Source organism: Canis lupus, chromosome 27, assembly GCF_011100685.1.
Source record: "Canis lupus familiaris isolate Mischka breed German Shepherd chromosome 27, alternate assembly UU_Cfam_GSD_1.0, whole genome shotgun sequence".
NCBI lineage: Eukaryota > Metazoa > Chordata > Mammalia > Carnivora > Canidae > Canis > Canis lupus.
This window is the reverse complement of record NC_049248.1, coordinates 42,828,413-42,847,004: the sequence shown is the minus strand read 5'-3', so window position 1 is coordinate 42,847,004 and position 18,592 is coordinate 42,828,413. Positions and strand designations below refer to the sequence as shown.

General features: G+C 41.3%; 1 protein-coding gene across 7 annotated transcripts in view; it reads left to right on the top strand.

The window, feature by feature from the left end:
* SLC11A2 (solute carrier family 11 member 2) overlaps nucleotides 1–17,351 on the top strand; it is a 35,029-nt gene extending 17,678 nt beyond the window's left edge. For 6 of the 7 annotated variants that reach the window (XM_038577667.1, XM_038577669.1, XM_038577668.1 and 3 more), the window contains exons 7-17: nucleotides 378–448; nucleotides 560–627; nucleotides 2,103–2,258; nucleotides 2,906–3,064; nucleotides 4,080–4,166; nucleotides 5,380–5,499; nucleotides 5,649–5,798; nucleotides 6,944–7,017; nucleotides 7,622–7,775; nucleotides 9,454–9,507; nucleotides 16,094–17,351. In XM_038577667.1, the coding sequence (XP_038433595.1) occupies nucleotides 378–448; nucleotides 560–627; nucleotides 2,103–2,258; nucleotides 2,906–3,064; nucleotides 4,080–4,166; nucleotides 5,380–5,499; nucleotides 5,649–5,798; nucleotides 6,944–7,017; nucleotides 7,622–7,775; nucleotides 9,454–9,507; nucleotides 16,094–16,171 (1,171 nt within the window). In that variant the 3' untranslated portion in view covers nucleotides 16,172–17,351. Of the gene's footprint in view, nucleotides 1–377; nucleotides 449–559; nucleotides 628–2,102; nucleotides 2,259–2,905; nucleotides 3,065–4,079; nucleotides 4,167–5,379; nucleotides 5,500–5,648; nucleotides 5,799–6,943; nucleotides 7,018–7,621; nucleotides 7,776–9,453; nucleotides 9,508–10,374; nucleotides 11,834–16,093 lie in introns of those variants that run through there. The other variant, XM_038577666.1, reaches the window with a different exon arrangement.
* Nucleotides 17,352–18,592: the final 1,241 nt, after the last annotated feature.

Here is an 18,592-nt window from a genome sequence, read left to right as displayed (position 1 = left end):
TGTAGGCTCTATATGTTCCATGTTCTCCTGTCCTGTCATACATCTATTATACAGTGTGCAACATTGTGTGTTACAATTATTTATTTGTATATCAGTTTGTCCCACTAGACAGTGAGCTCCTAGAGGGGTGAGGGGTAAGACCCGTACTTTTCAGCTTTATATTTTAAGTGTCTGACTTAGTAGACAGCCTTTGGAATGAATGTAGTTAATTCACGTGGGGCTGTGATTCTAAAGTAAGCAAGGTCTGACCTCCTGCCACTGTCCCCTCTCCCGCCAATCCTTGCTTCTCCAAGTGTTGTGTATCTGGAGAGCTATTGGAAGTGTTTCCTAACGTTTCCTTTCTTTCCTTTAATCTCCATTTCTTATCTCTGACCTAGGGTTCCTCTGTGGGGTGGAGTTCTCATCACGATTGCAGATACCTTCGTATTTCTCTTCTTGGACAAATATGGTAAGGAGAGTGGGAATGCAGGGCTCAGTCAAAGGAGTTACTTTCCATCCATCATATGGCTGATGGAGAAGTCTGCCTTTCGTGAGCTAACTGTTGCATTTTCCCCTTTAGGCTTACGGAAGCTAGAAGCATTTTTTGGCTTTCTCATCACCATTATGGCCCTCACATTTGGATATGAGGCAAGTGTTGCTGGCAATACATCAGCATAACCAAAAAAGACTGTTCTCTTGTCTTTTTTTTTAAGACTGTATAATGCTAGGATGTTTAATTGTATCACATGTGTTAACAAAAAGCCAATTCAGCCTAGGCCAATTTTGAAGAAATATGATCTATAGCAAAGATCTAAAGCCTCTGGGAAGGGCTGCTGGGGCTCATAGGTAAAAAATGATTAGATTTTTTTTTTTTTAGGACTTAGTAGACTAGACTCCCTGGTTCCAATTTGGCCAGTCCCATGATAGAGCAGTGTTGGAGAGGATTAAGGAGGGAGTTGCAGGATTATTCCTGGTGGTTAACTTGGAGAGATTCTGGTTTTGCTTATCCTGGCTTATACCAACTGTAGCTTGAACTTTCTCTGTGTTGCAACAGTTAATGAAACTATAGGGATCCCCGGGTTGCGCAGTGGTTTAGCGCCTGCCTTTGGCCCAGGGCACGATCCTGGAGACCCGGGATCGAGTCCCACGTCGGGCTCCCTGCATGGAGCCTGCTTCTCCACCTGCCTATGTCTCTGCCTCTCTCTCTCTCTTTCTGTGTGACTATCATAAACAAATAAAATAAAAAAAAAAAAGAAACTATAAAGGATATAGTGTATGCTTTCTAGTTTTTGCCCCAACCCAGATACTCCTAAGAATCAGAACCATTATATGCAAGAATAGTAGCTTTCCGTGTTTAGTTGTTATAAACTCTTTGTTTAGCCAGTTTGGCCTGGTTAAACTTTTATTTTCTTATCTTTTTATTTTTTAAAGATTTTATTTATCCGAGAGAGACAGAGACATAGGCAGAGGGAAAAGCAGGCTCCCTACAGGGAGCCCAATCTGGAACTCAATCCCAGGACTCCAGGATCACGCCCTGAGCCAAAGGCAGATGTTCAACCACTGAGCCACCCAGGTGTCCTGAATAGAGGCATAATTGTGGATAATCCAGAATTGACTATATTCTTGGATCTGTATCCTAAGAGTGATTATGAAGCTAATGTCAATGAGGCCCTTACTAGCCATGTATTTCTTTAGAATATTAATGACCTGGGCAGCCCCAGTGGCTTAGCGGTTTGGCGCTGCCTTCAGCCCAGGGCGTGATCCTGGAGACCAAGTATCGAGTCCCACATTGGGCTCCCTGCATGGAGCCTGCTTCTCCCTCTGCCTGTGTCTCTGCCTCTCTCTCTCTCTCTTTCTCTGTGTGTCTCTCATGAATAAATAAATAAAATCTTAAAAAAAAGAATATTAATGACCTTCTCCACATATCTATTTTGTATATCTAAAATATGACATGAAATATCTGGGTATCCCAGTCCTGAATTCTCAGACGTCTGGCAGCAAGTCCCTCACGCTGCTTGGTTGTTGAAGAAAGTGTTGTAAGGAGCAATGGATGTTGAGTGTTTCCTAGTACTAATGTTCCTCCACTGGTCTCATATTCTAATAGTTATTATGTTGGTATGTAGTATGTTACAGTGAAACCCAGCCAGAGCCAGGTACTCAAGGGCATGTTCCTGCCATCCTGTTCAGGCTGTCACACCCCACAGATTGAGCAGGCAGTGGGCATCGTGGGAGCTGTCATCATGCCACACAATATGTATCTGCATTCTGCATTAGTCAAGGTGAGCATGGCCCTTCCATCTGTGCCCTCCAGATAGTTCATGTTTCCTTTAGTTGCAGGGGACACACTTATTTTAAGTGTTAGAGCCCTGAAGGAGCAAAAGGTTTTTTCACTGTTGGATGTTTATAAACTTCACACAGACTGTTTTTGTCACAAAAGTGACCAGAAATAAGTGACCCCACAGAGAAACTGGGACTAAAATTCTTCATAAAAGGTCCATAAGTACACCAAGTCTCTTGTATTTAAATCTCAAAAGCCTGAGTCCCTTGAGGAGATCAGGAGCAAAGAACCCAACCCAGGTTTCATCAGTCAGTTTTATGTAGTAGTTTGCTGGGAGATTTCAGAGGCCTTTATGATTAAGGTTCTTAGGACTGAACATCAGGTGGTTTTTGTATGTCAGTGGTTCTTCTAACCACAGTAACTGAGAGCTCAGTAGCACATAGTCATCATTTTCCTGTTTGGAGAATGTGCCGTCAAAGGGTCATGAAGTTCTTAGTCACTTAATGAACTGGGATGTAAGTAAGTTTTCTCACATTTTATATTGTCAATTGTTTGCCCTCTAAATCTTCCAACTAACTCCAAGTTCATGAAATATTACAGGGAAACTTAATCTAACCAAAAAATGACTGTTACTGTTTATCTCTCTAGTCCAGACAGATAAACCGAGCCAATAAGCAGGAAGTTCGAGAAGCTAATAAGTACTTTTTCATTGAATCCTGCATTGCTCTCTTTGTTTCCTTCATCATCAACGTCTTTGTCGTCTCAGTCTTTGCAGAAGCATTTTTTGAAAAAACCAACGACCAGGTGGTGAGTAGCCGGGGTTATGAGTGATAGTGAATGTGAGGGTGGTGAAGGCCAGAATGGGGTAGGCAAAATGGCAGTGACTTGGAGCTCAGGGGAGGCCTATCTCCAGCCTCAGAGCTGCCCCCTATTACTGCACTAGTCAGGATCTAGAGTCTGGGGGCAGACCAAACCTACACTCGTGTTTCACAGCTGTTGGCTCAGAAGCGAGTTTGCCACAAATAAAGATTGCCTCATGCTATGCTGTTGTGTTTGTGGTTTCATGTCTTTTTGGCTCTTTGTCATATACTTTTGTTTCCTGTTTATCAACTGTTAGCCTACATACCTGTCCTGCCATTTGGTCATGAGGACAGGTAGGGAGGAGTCAATAAACAGAAAATAGAAACTGGCTAAGATACACTCTTTTGAGTTTTGAATTCTCTGTCATCTTGATTCCTGATTGCCTATTTATAAGACCTCTGACTCCTGTTTGCTTTGACTTAGGACTCTTCTCATATTTCTTTTTTTTTTTTTTTCTTCTCCTATTTCTTAAGGGCCCTCTCTTTCTGCCATCACTTAAAACAAGCCAGAGTTCACATATTACCTTACACACTTTTTTTTTTTTTTAAGATTTATTTATTCATTCAGAGAGAGCGAAGAGAGAGGCAGAGACACAGGCAGAGGGAGAAGCAGGCTCCATGCAGGAAGCCCGACGTGGGACTCGATCCTGGATCTCCAGGATCACACCCCGGGCTGCAGGCGGCGCTAAACCGCTGCACCACCGGGGCTGCCCTACCTTACACACTTTTAACTCAGTAAATATTTTTGATGGCATGAGGGTGTTGGAGAATTATGGAAGACCAACAGTGCCATTGCTGCCAGTCCCTGCTCCCGTTACAGCCTGTATCCAGTGTCTTATCTCCAGTCTATGTCTCCTAGGGGACTTGAATATGACCTATAGTTTGTGATCTGCTGGAGAGCTCTTCTGGTCTGGTCCTTGCCTCAAAAATAAAAGTTGCTCCTAAATTGCTTTGTGTTCCAGGTAGCAGTCTGCAGAAACAGCAGCAGTCCCCACTCTCACCTTTTTCCTGATGATAACTCAACATTGGCTGTGGACATCTACAAAGGGGTAAGCCTATTCAGATTTGTGATCACTGCTCCTGAATCAGTATTCTTGGCATAGTATCAGATCTTTTTTGTGGGTTCACTTCAGAGCTGGACCTATCTTCCCTGGAGTGTCATTTATTTCAGAGGTCTAAATGCTGGACAGCCATTTTTGAATTACATGGGAGGGAATAGAGGATGTGCTGAAAGATGAACTGTGTCAGCAATTCCCAGGGTTATGTTGGTAGTATATTGTTTTATAGGACGCTAATTGGAGGAGACTAAAGAGAGTGTTCCTGGTAAAGTATTCTTTTTTTTTTTTTTTTTTTTAAGTATTCTTTATTGGGACCTCTTAGCAGTCTTTTTTATGCTGGTTATGTTATGAACCTCCCAAGAGTAGAATACATAATTTATGTAGTATTTCCCAAATGTATTTGACCTTTCTCTTTACTCCTGTTACTATCTTCCAGATAGTGTATTAAGTAATATAATTTGGGAAATGTGGTGTAGAGTTGTTTTTTTTTTAAGAATTTTATTTTATTTTGGGATCCCTGGGTGGCGCAGCGGTTTATTTATTTATTTTTTTAATTTTTATTTATTTATGATAGTCACAGAGAGAGAGAGAGGCAGAGACACAGGCAGAGGGAGAAGCAGGCTCCATGCACCGGGAGCCTGACATGGGAATCGATCCCGGGTCTCCAGGATCGCGCCCTGGGCCAAAGGCAGGCGCCAAACCGCTGCGCCACCCAGGGATCCCAGGAATTTATTTATTTATTAGAGACAGAAAGAGACATTGAGATTGAGCGAGAGAGGCAGAGACACAGGCAGAGGGAGAAGCAGGCTCCATGCAGGGACCCTGATGTGGGACTCGATCCCGGGTCTCCAGGATCACGCCCTGGGCTGAAGGTGGCGCTAAACCACTAAGCCACCGGGGCTGCCCTAGACTTTTTTTTTTTTCTAATGTACTTAAGATCTAGGTTGAGGATGAAGGCTTTAGGAACTTGGAGAAGAGGAAAGACTAAGCAAAAGAAGGAAGGAATATCCAGCAAAATTTAAGTCGAGGGCCTCTAAAATAAGATCAGGTCCTGAGTCTAGCTATTGGGATAGCTCCCAGCACAGCATTTGTTGTAGGCTTGGTATATAGCAAAGAAGAGGGAGAAACGCTGTAGAGAAATTCTGTTTTGGGCGTTGTCTAAGCAGATCACTGACACAGCATCTTTCTCCCCTGCTTCTCCCAGGGTGTTGTACTGGGATGTTACTTTGGGCCTGCTGCACTCTACATCTGGGCGGTGGGGATCCTGGCCGCAGGACAGAGCTCCACCATGACAGGAACCTATTCTGGCCAGTTTGTCATGGAGGTATGTGCTGTTCTGACTGGTATAGATTAGGGGAAGAAAACATTGATTGCCCTTTTGTTACTTTTTAATCCCATGTTTCTAGAGCCTCCCCAAACCTTTCTTTGTTTCCTATTCTAGACATTTCATCCTGCTTCTGTGTTTTCTTCCAGGGATTTCTGAACCTAAGATGGTCACGTTTTGCCCGAGTAATTCTGACTCGCTCTATTGCCATCATCCCCACTCTGCTTGTTGCCATCTTCCAGGATGTCGAGCATCTGACAGGGATGAATGACTTCCTGAATGTGCTGCAGAGCTTACAGGTGAGGAGGGAAGATGGGGAAACTCCCATCCCATTTAATCAGGCAGCATTATGTATTGCTCTTATGTACCAAGCCTGTAGTGCTGGGGAAAGAAAGACACACAGTCTCAGTCTGTAGTAAATGTTTGGAATCCTGGTATCTAAAAAGCTTTTAAGGGGCAGCCCCGGTGGCTCAGCGGTTTAGCGCAGCCTTCAGTCCAGGGTGGATCCTGGAGACCCGGGATCGAGTCCCATGTCAGGGTCCCTGTGTGGAGCCTCCTCCTCCCTCTGCCTGTGTCTCTGCCTCTCTCTCTGTGTGTGTCTCAAGAATGAATGAATGAATGAATAAATGAATAAAAAATAAATAAATCTTTAAAAAAAATAAAAAGCTTTTAGAAATGATTTGGTTTGTGAAAAGCTTGTTGAATGGGAATTAATCTGCTATATAGAGTATAAAATTACTATTTTTTAATCCAAGCAAACATTAAATAACATGAGACCCTACTAGGTCCTATGGAGGTTAAAAAGACAAGGCGGGGCAGCCCGGGTGGCTCAAGCGGTTTAGCGCCGCCTTCGGCCCAGGGCCTGATCCTGGAGACCCGGGATTGAGTCCCACGTCAGGCTCCTTGCATGGTGCCTGCTTCTCCCTCTGCCTGTGTCTCTGCTTCTCTCTCTCCTCTCTGTGTATTCTCAGAAATAAATAAATAAAATCTTTAAAAAAAAAAAAAAGACAAGGCAGATACGAATGTTTTTAAAGACACTGGATCAGAATCGATGCTAGGCCCATGACATTCTACAGGTTTCAACATAATGCATGAGCATATTGGGACGATAGGTGTAATTTCTCACAGAGTAGATGAGGCAGGTGTGCGTTTCCTTTTTGCTAATAGTGCTGCTCTTTTTTTTTTTTAATAATTTTTAATTTTTATTTATTTATGATAGTCACAGAGAGAGAGAGAGAGAGGCAGAGACATAGGCAGAGCGAGAAGCAGGCTCCATGCACCGGGAGCCTGACGTGGGATTCGATCCTGAGTCTCCAGGATCGCGCCCTGGGCCAAAGGCAGGCGCTAAACCGCTGCGCCACCCAGGGATCCCTAATAGTGCTGCTCTTTGGAGTGATAATGAATCTCCAGTGGTCCCATCTGATCTTCGTTCTTTCTTTTCCAGCTTCCCTTTGCTCTGATACCCATCCTCACATTTACGAGCTTACGGCCAGTAATGAATGACTTTGCCAATGGACTGTGAGTGTACTTCTCTCGATTCCCCAAAAATATGTGGGGGAAGGGTGTCTTCATTGAACAGGCCAGTCAGGAAATGAGTCATGTACGGGAACCACATGTTTTGAGAGGTGAATGCTGGAGTGCCTCTCAGTCTTTGGCTTAGAGAACAGAGACTGTGAATGTGGTGAAGAAGGCAAGCAGGTTTTTCATTTCTAGCACAAGACAGTCCCACTTTTAGGGCTTTAATTCTTCAGCTTCAGCCGCTGAAGTGTAAAGCCCCTTAATTCCATGTTAAATGATCTTAATGAGAAAAGCATATACATCTTTATATGCATTTTTAAAGAGTATGGGGTGTTTGAATTATTTGTTGCATCTGTTAGGTACTCATTACTTGTATATTCTAGAGACTTAAATACTAGGGATTATTTGACAGTATTTTCCCCTCTCTTTCTCCCTATTGGTGTCTCACTTTGGCTCATTTAATCTAACTGGGACATAGTAAGAACAAGTTTCAGTTCATTTTGAAATGCCTCTTAACTCCTGTCCTGTCAGTGTCCTGACAGTGTCCTTTTCTGCTTATGGTTGGGTTGGACTATTCCACCAGTGACTAATGATTCTTTTGCAGAGGCTGGAGGATTGCAGGCGGGATCTTGGTCCTTATCGTCTGTTCCATCAACATGTACTTTGTCCTGGTTTATGTCCAGGAACTAGGGCATGTGGCATTGTATGTGGTAGCTGCTGTGGTCTCTGTGGCTTATCTGAGCTTTGTGTTTTACTTGGTAAGTCCATTCAAGAGGGGCCAGGGATGTAGGTATCAGAGATGGTAGAGATGAGGCTTACTGACACCAAAATGAAAGGTCCCAAAAAGAGCACATAGCAATTATTTGTGTGTGTATATATATGTATATATATATATATATGTATATATATATATAATATAGTATATATAGCACGTAACAGTCTTATATCCAAATTATTTAGACAGTTTACATGAAATTGTTAGTCAGCTGTGGTTAAACAGTATTTTTAATCATAAAATTTATTTTGATTCCTAATTGCTATCATGTCACTTCCATCTGGCTTTCATTCTTAATAATTTCTGATAAGAGAGTATAGTGTGTTTGGGGAACTAAAAGAACAATATAGAAAGTAGAGAGTGGCACAAGATGGGGTTGGTGTGATGTCAGAGCTTTGTTGAGGGGATACATGTGAGTTCACAGCCCTGCTCAGCTCTGCCATTTAATAGCTGTCTACTAAAGAAAGAATAATGATATTCTTTCATTGAATTACTCTAGAGTTATTTAAAAATGATGGTTATAAAATCATAGATACACAGAAAATGCATGCAGAATAATTTATTCCAGTATGATCAAAATTTTTTTCAAAAGTCAGGTAAATTATGTAAAAAATGGTGATAGTTGTGTTGGGATGGTACTGTGATGGATATGTTCTTTTCGCTATTTTCCAAATCTTCTATAACATTACTTGCAGTAATGGAAAATAGTTCTAGTGACAAAAACAACAAACCCACCTCCCTATTCTCTACAGGTTTTTCTGAAAAATGCAAGTGTGGAGGTTTAGGGACAGCAGAATTTATACCTTATCTGCTGCAGAAAATGGTTAAGGATGGAGGCTGGAAACCTGCTTCTGTTTTTAACACTTACCTAGTCCCCATGGCAGTATCTGCCACAGGTTAAGTACTAGATTGATAAAATCACTTTAGTGACTATTGAAAAATTACATCTTGGATTGGCATATCTTTTCCTCTTTTCTTCCTAGTAAACCTTGGGCACTAAGATTATGCTGAACCTATAATCTAGGGATTTACTCCAGGGAAACCCAAGTAACTGAATATGTCCTTGACAGGAATTATTTTAAGAATTCACTGTAGAGGTTAAGGGGATCTTTCCTTCCTGCAAAGTGGTTACAAAGACACTGAGTTGTCTTCAGTCATTCTGAGACTCTCTAGGTTGTTGAAGACCCATTTTTAGGCTGAGGACTGATTCCAGGGTGGGTTACTGCTGTTAAGCCCCAAAACACTTACTTCCTAGAGCAGCTGAGAATATAGTCCCAGTTGTCTCAATCTGTCACTCATTACCTCCACCTCCGCCTGCATTGTGAGGAATGGGGGAGAGCTGAAGAGAGTGGTCCTCAGGGACTCCCAGTTGTACAAAAGAAACAAATGACAAACACAAAGCAGTAGGAACAGAGACTTTGATATTCAAAATAGTATGAAGAAACTGTTGAGGAAGGCAGATTCCAGGATGTTTTGTTGAAGAAGGTATGGGGTTGGTAGAATGACTTGTGGGACCTGAATGGTAGGAGAGGAGAGGAGCAGAGCTGGATGCTCAGGGAAGAGAGCAGGTTTGCATCCCAGCAATACAATGTGAGTCATCGTGATGGGTAAGAGGGCTCTGCAGAGAGGTTGGTGAATGATGACCATACTTTGTCTTTCAGGGTTGGCAATGTTTGATTGCATTGGGCATGTCCTTCCTGGACTGTGGGCACACGGTAAGCATCTCTAAAGTCCTGCTGACCGGAGAAGGCACTGGTGGCTATACTAAGTAAACACTGGATCAGTCTGCCTATCTCCCACAGGTAGCCATCAGAGCCAGTGTGTTTCTATGGTTTACTGTGTGAACAAAGCCAAAAGTATGTGCTGTTGCACAAACTGCACTCAACTGTTTGTTGGGAAAGACTTTATTTCACTATGTTTGGAAGATGGAGTTTTTTTTTCTTCCTGACCTCTTAACCTGGGAACTGGATTAGACAGGATCTTTGAAAAGCTGACATTTGCTGCTATAATTCCAATACAAATTTGTTTTATCCTTTTGAGAGAGAATCCTGTATGCAGGATTCTTAACCAGGCTACGTGTTTAAAAAAAAAAACATATTGAGAAATGTAATAAATTTTTCATAAGACAAATTATAGAATGGGTATGCAAGTTTTGTTTATAAAAAGATAAAAGGCTGAGAAATACTTTCCTTATGCATACCCTGTCGGTCATTTTAATCATAAAAAAAATAAGTCTCAACTCAAGTGGTCTCATCCATATTAAATATAAAATTATGAAACATCTACCTCTTTCAGGTTCAGGATTCTTTTACCTTATTTCCACTTTAAATTTCTTGGTGGAAGTTAAGAGGGATGAGAAAGCATAAAGAGGATGATAAACGAACAAAGAGCAAAGCTTACATGTAGGTGGTGATTATTAATCACCTTGGGAAATCACTGAGCAGATTTTCCTCAGAGATGGAAGCTTATTAGGATTTTCTTAGGAGTTCTGATTTTCTTAACTTTCATGTTAGTACAGAGCTTTCCTGCTGCTATTACTCTTGAGTACATACAGTTTTAAAACCTTCACCTTCCTCATTTAGGAGGTTGGTTATAGAAAAAGATGGTAGCACTTATGAACTGACATTCTCATGAGATTTTGGAATGAGGAGAAAAGACTTAAGGAAAGAAGAGTCATCTGTTTTATTCCTAAAAGACACCTCCTACCAGAATTGTCATGGTTTTCCGAAGCATGCCCAAGACAACTTGCAAGGCAATCTCAGGAGCTGTGGACATAACAGTTGCAAAGCTCTTTCTCTCTCAGCAAGTCAGTGGGACTCACTATGGTTGAAAGTTCTCTCTCAGCAAGGTTGCACTGGGCTACCTCTCTTCAGCCATTCCCTCAGAGGGAAAAGCTTTGAGACCAGATGGTGGAGCTCTGGAGTCAGAGGACATGGGTCCCTTCGGCCTGAAGCCGCTGCTCTTCAGCCACTTCTGACTTTTTTTTTTACCTGTGGAGCCTGGGATTATATGATTATATCAAATCAAATCAAATCACATTTGTTTGGTGGAGATAAATAACAGGTCTGTTAGAACCATGGACTTGTTGAGAACATTAATGGGAGTGGCATTGAAGGACTTCTCATTTTTGGAGCTTTCCATCTGGAGTCCTGGTTGATTGATACTTTGTATTCATCTGAGCCCCTCAATGCATTATTGCTAACATTTTGCACACAGTCGAGCACAGACTGGGTGGATTATCTTTTATAAGGCATTAAGGATAAACTGCTGTGTTTCACTGACGGTACCTTATCTTAGCCCCTTAATAGGGCACACGATCATGAAGGAGAAATTTCCCTAACTGTCCCTCCTCACATCTGCCCCTCTCCCTGTCATCATTCCCCAAACATCCTAAGGGTATTCTGTGAAGATCCCGGGGACTGACCTCTTGGTCTCTCATCTGGCTGTACCAGGTGAAGGCAAAATTGACAAGAAAAAGTCTTTGTAAAGACAGTACGATAACACTACCTTTGCCCTGAGTCTGGATGGATCCAGTCAGTCTCAGATTCACAATATTTAGAAGTTTAGGTAAAGCTGCTTGTTTTCTTTTAAAAGTTTTGTTTATGACTTATGGTGATGGAAAATTTCTTCCCAGTTAAATGGCATTTTATAATACTATGTGTGTAGTGTTTCACAGTGTTAAAGATACTCCCATACCATCTTCCATTTGATCCCATCAGAAAGAAAATGTACTTCAGCCAGTACTCTGGGTGCAATAAACCATGCTTATGAAGTGTCCCAGTGTCCACACGTGCAGTGTTTCTGTGGAATGTTAAGGGTATACACTTGTACTTTATGTAAAGTGGTCCTTGTTCTCCATAAATGTGACATGAAATAATTGTGCTTTTACTGCACACCGGGAGTTAACGGGTGGGGAAGAGATGTAGTTTGGCTCCTGTGAGGTCCCGCTAGTGGTATTACAAGTGGTTATAACTGAGCTTTTGGTGCCCACTTAACAGTATGTAAACTTGGTTTGTAATTAAAATTTTTTTCCTTTCCCTATTTGGTTTCCTGGGTATTTTTTGACCTTGAAAATTATTTTGAAATACTGCAACATCAGCCACCACTTGGATGACATTTTAAGCCCACATTGTTAGTGATTTTCTCTTTTAAAGGGATGGGGGTGTAAATAGGTTTAGTCTTGAGAAGACTTGATGAACTGCAGACACCCAACACTAATACCAGTTTACTCACTCTAGTCAAATAGTTTTGCTGTTGGTAAAGGTCATATCATTACCATATTTAAACTAAAAAAAAAAATTGTTATTTTGCCTTTCTATCTGTAGTCTTGTTTCACCATTGAAGTAGGTTTTTATATTCCATACATGCTGCCAATAAAAAGTAGGAGTATTTGAAAAGAGAAACCAAAATTGTTTAGCTTAAAAATGGATAGCATTTTGTTTGGCAGAACTGATAAAAATGGAAATATTGGCACCATTTAATAAAAACAAAGAGAAGCTCAGTAATAGTAAACTACTGGGCCTGTCACCATACAAATGACAGGAAAATCTAAGTCAGCACTTCATTTATCTCAAGGTTGTCACCAGAACTTCATTTTCCCTTTCTCTGTAAGCTTTTCCTGTGTCTTACTGGAGCCAAATACCGTACGTGATAGAAGTAATCTGGGAATTTTGTTCTCTGTGTTGACTCACTCATTTAGCTCTCCCTACTTACCTTGAGTTTATTTCAAAACTCAGTATGATGCAACAATTTGAATATCTTGATTTGAGACATTTCTTCTAGTCCTGCCCTTTGGAATGCTCTCTGCTCCTTTATTGGATGGGACCAGTGAATCTAACCATGTTAGTTTCTCGTGGCACCTTAGCTTATGAATGTTAAAAACCACTAACACTGACTACCGTATCGCTAGTCCTGGTCTGAGCACTCCCATGACCTCATTTAATTGTTACAAGAGGATCAGCCTCTTTATGGAGGAGGCTGATATGGCCCTATATCCAAGGGCCAAAAAGTAAAATAACTTCCCCACATAACATTGCTGGTAAATAAGCAGTTGGCACTTTGACTTGAATAGCTTAACTCCAGAGCCCACATATCATTACCAAACTATCCTTTATTTTTTCTTTTAAAGATTTTATTTATTCATGAGAGACCCAGGGAGAGAGGCAGAGACACAGAGGGAGAAGCAGGCTCCATGCAGGGAGCCCGATGTGGGATTCCATCCCTGAGCCAAAGGCAGACGCTCAAGTGCTGGGCCACCCAGTCATCCGCAAACCATCCTATATAATACACAGTACACACTTTGTGCAAGGTCAAAACATCAAGTTCTTAATACCGGGAACACATCAAAGCATTTGCGTGATATTCTGATTAGTGATAAAATATATTTTAACTAACAAGTTGCCAACTGGTAGACTAATATTGTTTGGCCTGTGCTAAATTTGAAACAACTTTGAAGGATTTTTGGTAAGCACAGAAAATGGACAGGGCCGGCCCCTCTGTAATCCTAAACCAATAGTAGCTAAGAACTATTAGACTTACTCATTAGCATTACCTCCCTACCCTTTACAGTATTTAGCCTATTCCTGTGTCATTTAGCCCCTTTTCTCAGTGTCTCAGAGCAGTATGTCAAAGTTCGCCAACAAGGAGGTTCTGATAAGTCATCTGAGTGACTCTGGGGATCATGGGAGTAATCAACCCTTGCCTACTATATAATGAGGAAGCCCACCACCTCAGCTCTCATGAAAAGGCTGCAGTGAATTCATAGTGTATCTGACAATTGCTCAGGTTAAAATCTGAGATATTGGGCAGCCCGGGTGGCTCAGTGGTTTAGGGCCGCCTTTAGCCCAGGGCATGATCCTAGAGACCCCAGATCGAGTCCCACGTCAGGCTCCCGGCATGGAGCCTGTTTCTCCCTCTGCCCCCGTCTCTGCCTCTCTCTCTCTCTCTCTCTGTCTCTCATGAATAAATAAATAAAATATTTAAAAAAAAATCTGAGATGTTAAGACCTTGAAGTGAATAACGAGACTTGTCTGAAGAGTTGTCTCTCTGCCCCAAGGCCAGTGTTAATCATTTCCTAGCCCGCTGTTCCTAGAATAGTTTTATCTTGCGCTTCATCTGGGATCGACTTTACACAGCCATCACAAGCTTGTGAGGTATTCAGGGCAATTTGTGTTAAGAAATTACATTTGTTGAAGACTAACATTTTTAAATGTAGCATATACTCCCCTCTTACAAATAAAGAGGATAAGGCTCCATCCAAAAGGGTACATGGATTTGCTCAAGGTCACAGGAGGTGGCAAGGTTGGGGCTAGAACCCTACTCTGGTACCTTTTCCACTATAATAGACTCTCCTATAGATTTATAGTCTCCGTTCTGTATTAACTCACAGGCTTTTGATGCCAATGGGTGATAACATTCCTAGAGCCCTAAGTAATAACAGTAGGGCTAAAATGAGATTCAGTGATTGTCTCTGTGTGTAGGGAAGAGAAAATGAGTAAACCACAACTTCACAAATCCCAACACAAATCATAGGGATTCGGATGGGGGAGAAAAAGACACCTGGGTGGCTCAGCAGTTGAGCATCTGCCTTCAGCCCAGGGCATGATCCTGGAGTCCCAGGATGAGTCCCACGTCGGGCTCCCTGCATGGAGCCTGCTTCTCCCTCTGCCTGTGTCTCTGCCTCTCTCTCTGTGTGTCTCATGAATGAATAAATAAAATCTTAAAAAAAAAAAAAAAAAGAGGGCGGCGCCTGAGTGGCTCCATCAGTTAAGCATCCAATTAAGCATCTGACTGGATCTCAGCTCAGGTCTCGATCTCAGGGTCATGAATTCAAGCCCGGTTCTAGGCTCCACGCTGGGTTTGGAGCCTAGTTCAAAACAAATCCTAGAGATTCAAGTTTCCAGGAAGGTGTCTGGCTGTGCGTTTTAAAAGCAGCCCACGTGATTCCAATTCAGCCTGAAAAACATTTGGGACCCATAGGTCATTTCCCTCTCCCAGCACATTCTTCTTTTTTTAAGATTGTATTTATTCATGAGAGACACACAGAGAAGGAGGCAGAGACACAGGCAGAGGGAGAAGAGGCTCCATGTAGGGAGCCCGACGTGGGACTTGATCCCGGATCTCTAGGATCACGCCCTGGGCCGAAGGCAGGCACTAAACCACTGAGCCAGCCGGGCTGCCCACGCTTTTTCTTTTCTTAATGAAAGGCTTTTCTCTGCTCGAGGTGCCAAAAGATCATGAGGCCTGGATAATAGGACTCAGGATTTAGACTGAGCTCAGGATTTAGAATTAGTATTTAATTCTAATAATTTAGAATTAGTATTTAATATTTATTTTAGTTATTTAGAATTTATTTGATTTCTAAAACAGTAATAGAATACAGAATCACTCCGTGTGTTTGCTCTCAATGTCCTAATCAGAAGCAGCCATTCTGGGGCGTCTGATTGTCAGTTAAGCAGTTCAGGTCCCAGAGTCAGTCTGGCTTCCTGCTCAGTGGGGAGTCTGCTATTCCCTCTCCCTCTGTCCTCCCCCACCCCTCGTTGGTTGTGCACATGCACACTCTGTCTCTGTCAAAATCCTTTTTAAAAAATATTTTATTTAGGGGATCCCTGGGTGGCGCAGCGGTTTGGCGCCTGCCTTTGGCCCAGGGCGCGATCCTGGAGACCCGGGATCGAATCCCACATCAGGCTCCCGGTGCATGGAGCCTGCTTCTCCCTCTGCCTGTTGTGTCTCTGCCTCTCTCTCTCTCTCTGTATGACTATCATAAATAAATAAAAAAAATGTTAAAAAAAAAAAATATTTTATTTATTTATTTGACACACAGAGCCTGAGCAGGGGACAGAAGGAAAAGCAGGCTCCCTACTGAACCGAGAGCCCAACAGAGGGCTCAAACCCAGGACCCTGGGATCCTGACCTGAGTGGAAGGCAGACACTTAACCAACTGAGCTACCCAGGGGCCCTAAATAAATAAAATCTTTAAAAAAAGAAAGAAAGAAAAAAGGCAGCTATCCTGTGGCAAGTATGTCACAAAAATAGTCAAAGTGCAAATTTTGCTGAGGGCATTTGGCACTATCTCAGTTCTTAACTATTTCAGCTGCTAGCTATTGTTTTATGTGCCATAAATCATTCATGAATCTATAAGCTATTTCTATTCTGAAATAAAAATCAATATAGCAGTACTGGGAAAAGACCTATATTGATGTACTGATTATAGGTATTCACATGCCAGTTACAATATTTAAATACTTGCAAATCAGTCTAACCCTTTGCCTTTTTTTTTTTTTTTTTTTTTTTTGTCCTTAGTACCATCTGGGATTGACAGCTCAGCCTGAACTCTACCTTCTGAACACCGTGGATGCTGACTCCCTTGTGTCTAGATGACTAACAGCCTGAGAGACTGTATAAGAATCACTTTCTCTTAGTCCTTTTTTGTCCAGGTGTCCTGTTAACATATTCTCTGTTAGTTCAGAGGTGAGTTTTGTTCAGATGTTTTGAACAAAAGGCAAAGATTTCCTCATGGGAAGGGTGTTAAAAGCTGACAGCTGTTACTGTAGGACAGAGACCCATCCACCTCGACAGTCCTACAATAGCCAGAGGTAAATGGCCCATCCTGGCCACACACACCCCTATGGGCTTGTGTCTTGACTTCTGGAATTGTAAAATATATATGCGTATATATTTATGTAAACCTGAACATACCAGTTTGGGTAGAGTTTTAAGGTTATATAAGATTAACAGATTTTTTTTTTTGAAGATAGTATTCAGATAAATCAGATATTTGTTTTATCTGGGTCGCAACTAGAAAGGAGAGGGAGTAATGAATACTCCTTTTCAGAATGATCTGGTCAAATTAACTTAACTTTAAAAGTGATACTTGACTATGGCCAGTTAAATTCCACTTCGGTTTTAATTGACCAGACCCTTAGCAACTACTTGATACCAGCACATCATTTCTAAGGAAAATATTTCTTCTTTTCAGCAGTCATATTTAGTCGTGGTTATCGGTGTGCTTTGTAATTTTAATTCTCTCTGTTGCTTTTCTTGAAAACTAGTCAGAGGTATGATGGTATTTTCCAAAGAGCTTAATACCTTGTAAGAAGATTCAGAAACCATACTCGAACCAATGATCAGTTTTTCCATAGGATAGTGTAACTCAGCCCATTCTAGCATTCCCGTGGTAGGTATAAAAAGAAGAAACTTCTAACATTTAACTTTGTAAGTCCCAACAGAAGATGATGGAGGTATTTGTTTTCTTTCTGATGTTTGCAGAGTTCTACCATGTCTTTTCTTCCCATTTTTTTCCCATTAAAACTCCAAACACCATTTCTAGGTCCAAAGTCTATTTCCAGGAATGGCTATTTCTAATGTTGAATTTCCCTGAATGCTAAGCATTTTATTTTAAGATATTTATACCCAGTAAATATCTAGGACTTAACTAGTTCTCATGTCATAAACTGCCTGCCTACATGTGAGTTATAGACTTGTTTTGACCCCTTTTCTTAACTGGGACTTTTTTCCTTAAGATTTTTATAATAAAAAAGTTAATACTTAAAAATTAAAAGATTTTGCATAATTATCTGTTTGAAAAGAAGATTTTCAACACTGGGCTCCCATTCCTGTGTGGAATTACACTTGGCTGGAATTGAATGGCAGCTATGCATTTTAACGGATCATACTCCAGGGTGGCACACACACACACCTTCATTTCCTTCTAGCCACAAGGCATTGAGTTTGCAAACACTGCAGCTTTTGTATGACTTTGAGCATCGTTTTCCTCTTTCAGCTTAAAAGGTAAAAATCTAATCTGTTTTATTTTAAAATTTAGTACTTTCCAGTAAGACTTTTTTTTTTTTAATCCAGACATTGCTTATCTTCATTTATAAAGACTTGGCCTTCTAAGTGGCAAGTTTTCTAGGATGATATTTTTAAATTCTCTCATTTCTATTTCAGAGGCCCTTTAAACTTCTGGTAAGAGTAGCATCCTTCCAATGTAGGTTAGAGTCCTTCTGATCTTAAAAAATGAAACTAAATTAACATCAATTACCAGATTTCACTTGAAAAAGAGATTTTTAAAATGAGTTTCAGTATTTTAGATTCTTTATACATAAATAGCAACTCTAGATGAACCGATTTGGATTTTCCTCCCTTCCTGGGCATTAAATTTCTCAGTTTCATTACTTAGGGAGTGTTAGGAGAAAGAAAAAAAGGTTAAAAAGTCCTGTTTAGCCACTCCTAAAAAGATGAAGTGCTTGGTTAAACAGAGACTAAGTACTTGGAGGATTCTATAACTCCTCTCCCTCCTTTAGCTGTTACTGAGAAGAGACTAGAGTTTACAAAAGTTTATAAGTATACCCGACAGGTCATACAACTCTTGTAATTTTTTTTAATTTTTATTTATTTATGATAGTCACACAGAGAGAGAGAGAGAGAGGCAGAGACACAGGCAGAGGGAGAAGCAGGCTCCATGCACCGGGAGCCCGACGTGGGATTCGATCCCGGGTCTCCAGGATCGTGCCCTGGGCCAAAGGCAGGCGCCAAACCGCTGCGCCACCCAGGGATCCCTACAACTCTTGTAACTAAAAAATTGGATAAACTGAGTCATGCTAAAACCAGTAGAGGAGACTGATTTCTAAAGAGTGAGTCTTGGGTACACTTCTAAGTTAACATTTAGTCATTCTCTACTTTATGATATACAAATCTGGATTTTTTAAAAGATTTTATTTATTCATTTGAGAGAGAGAACGAACAGCGGGGATGGACAGGGGGAGAGAGAAGCAGATTCTCTACCAAGCAGGGAGCCCA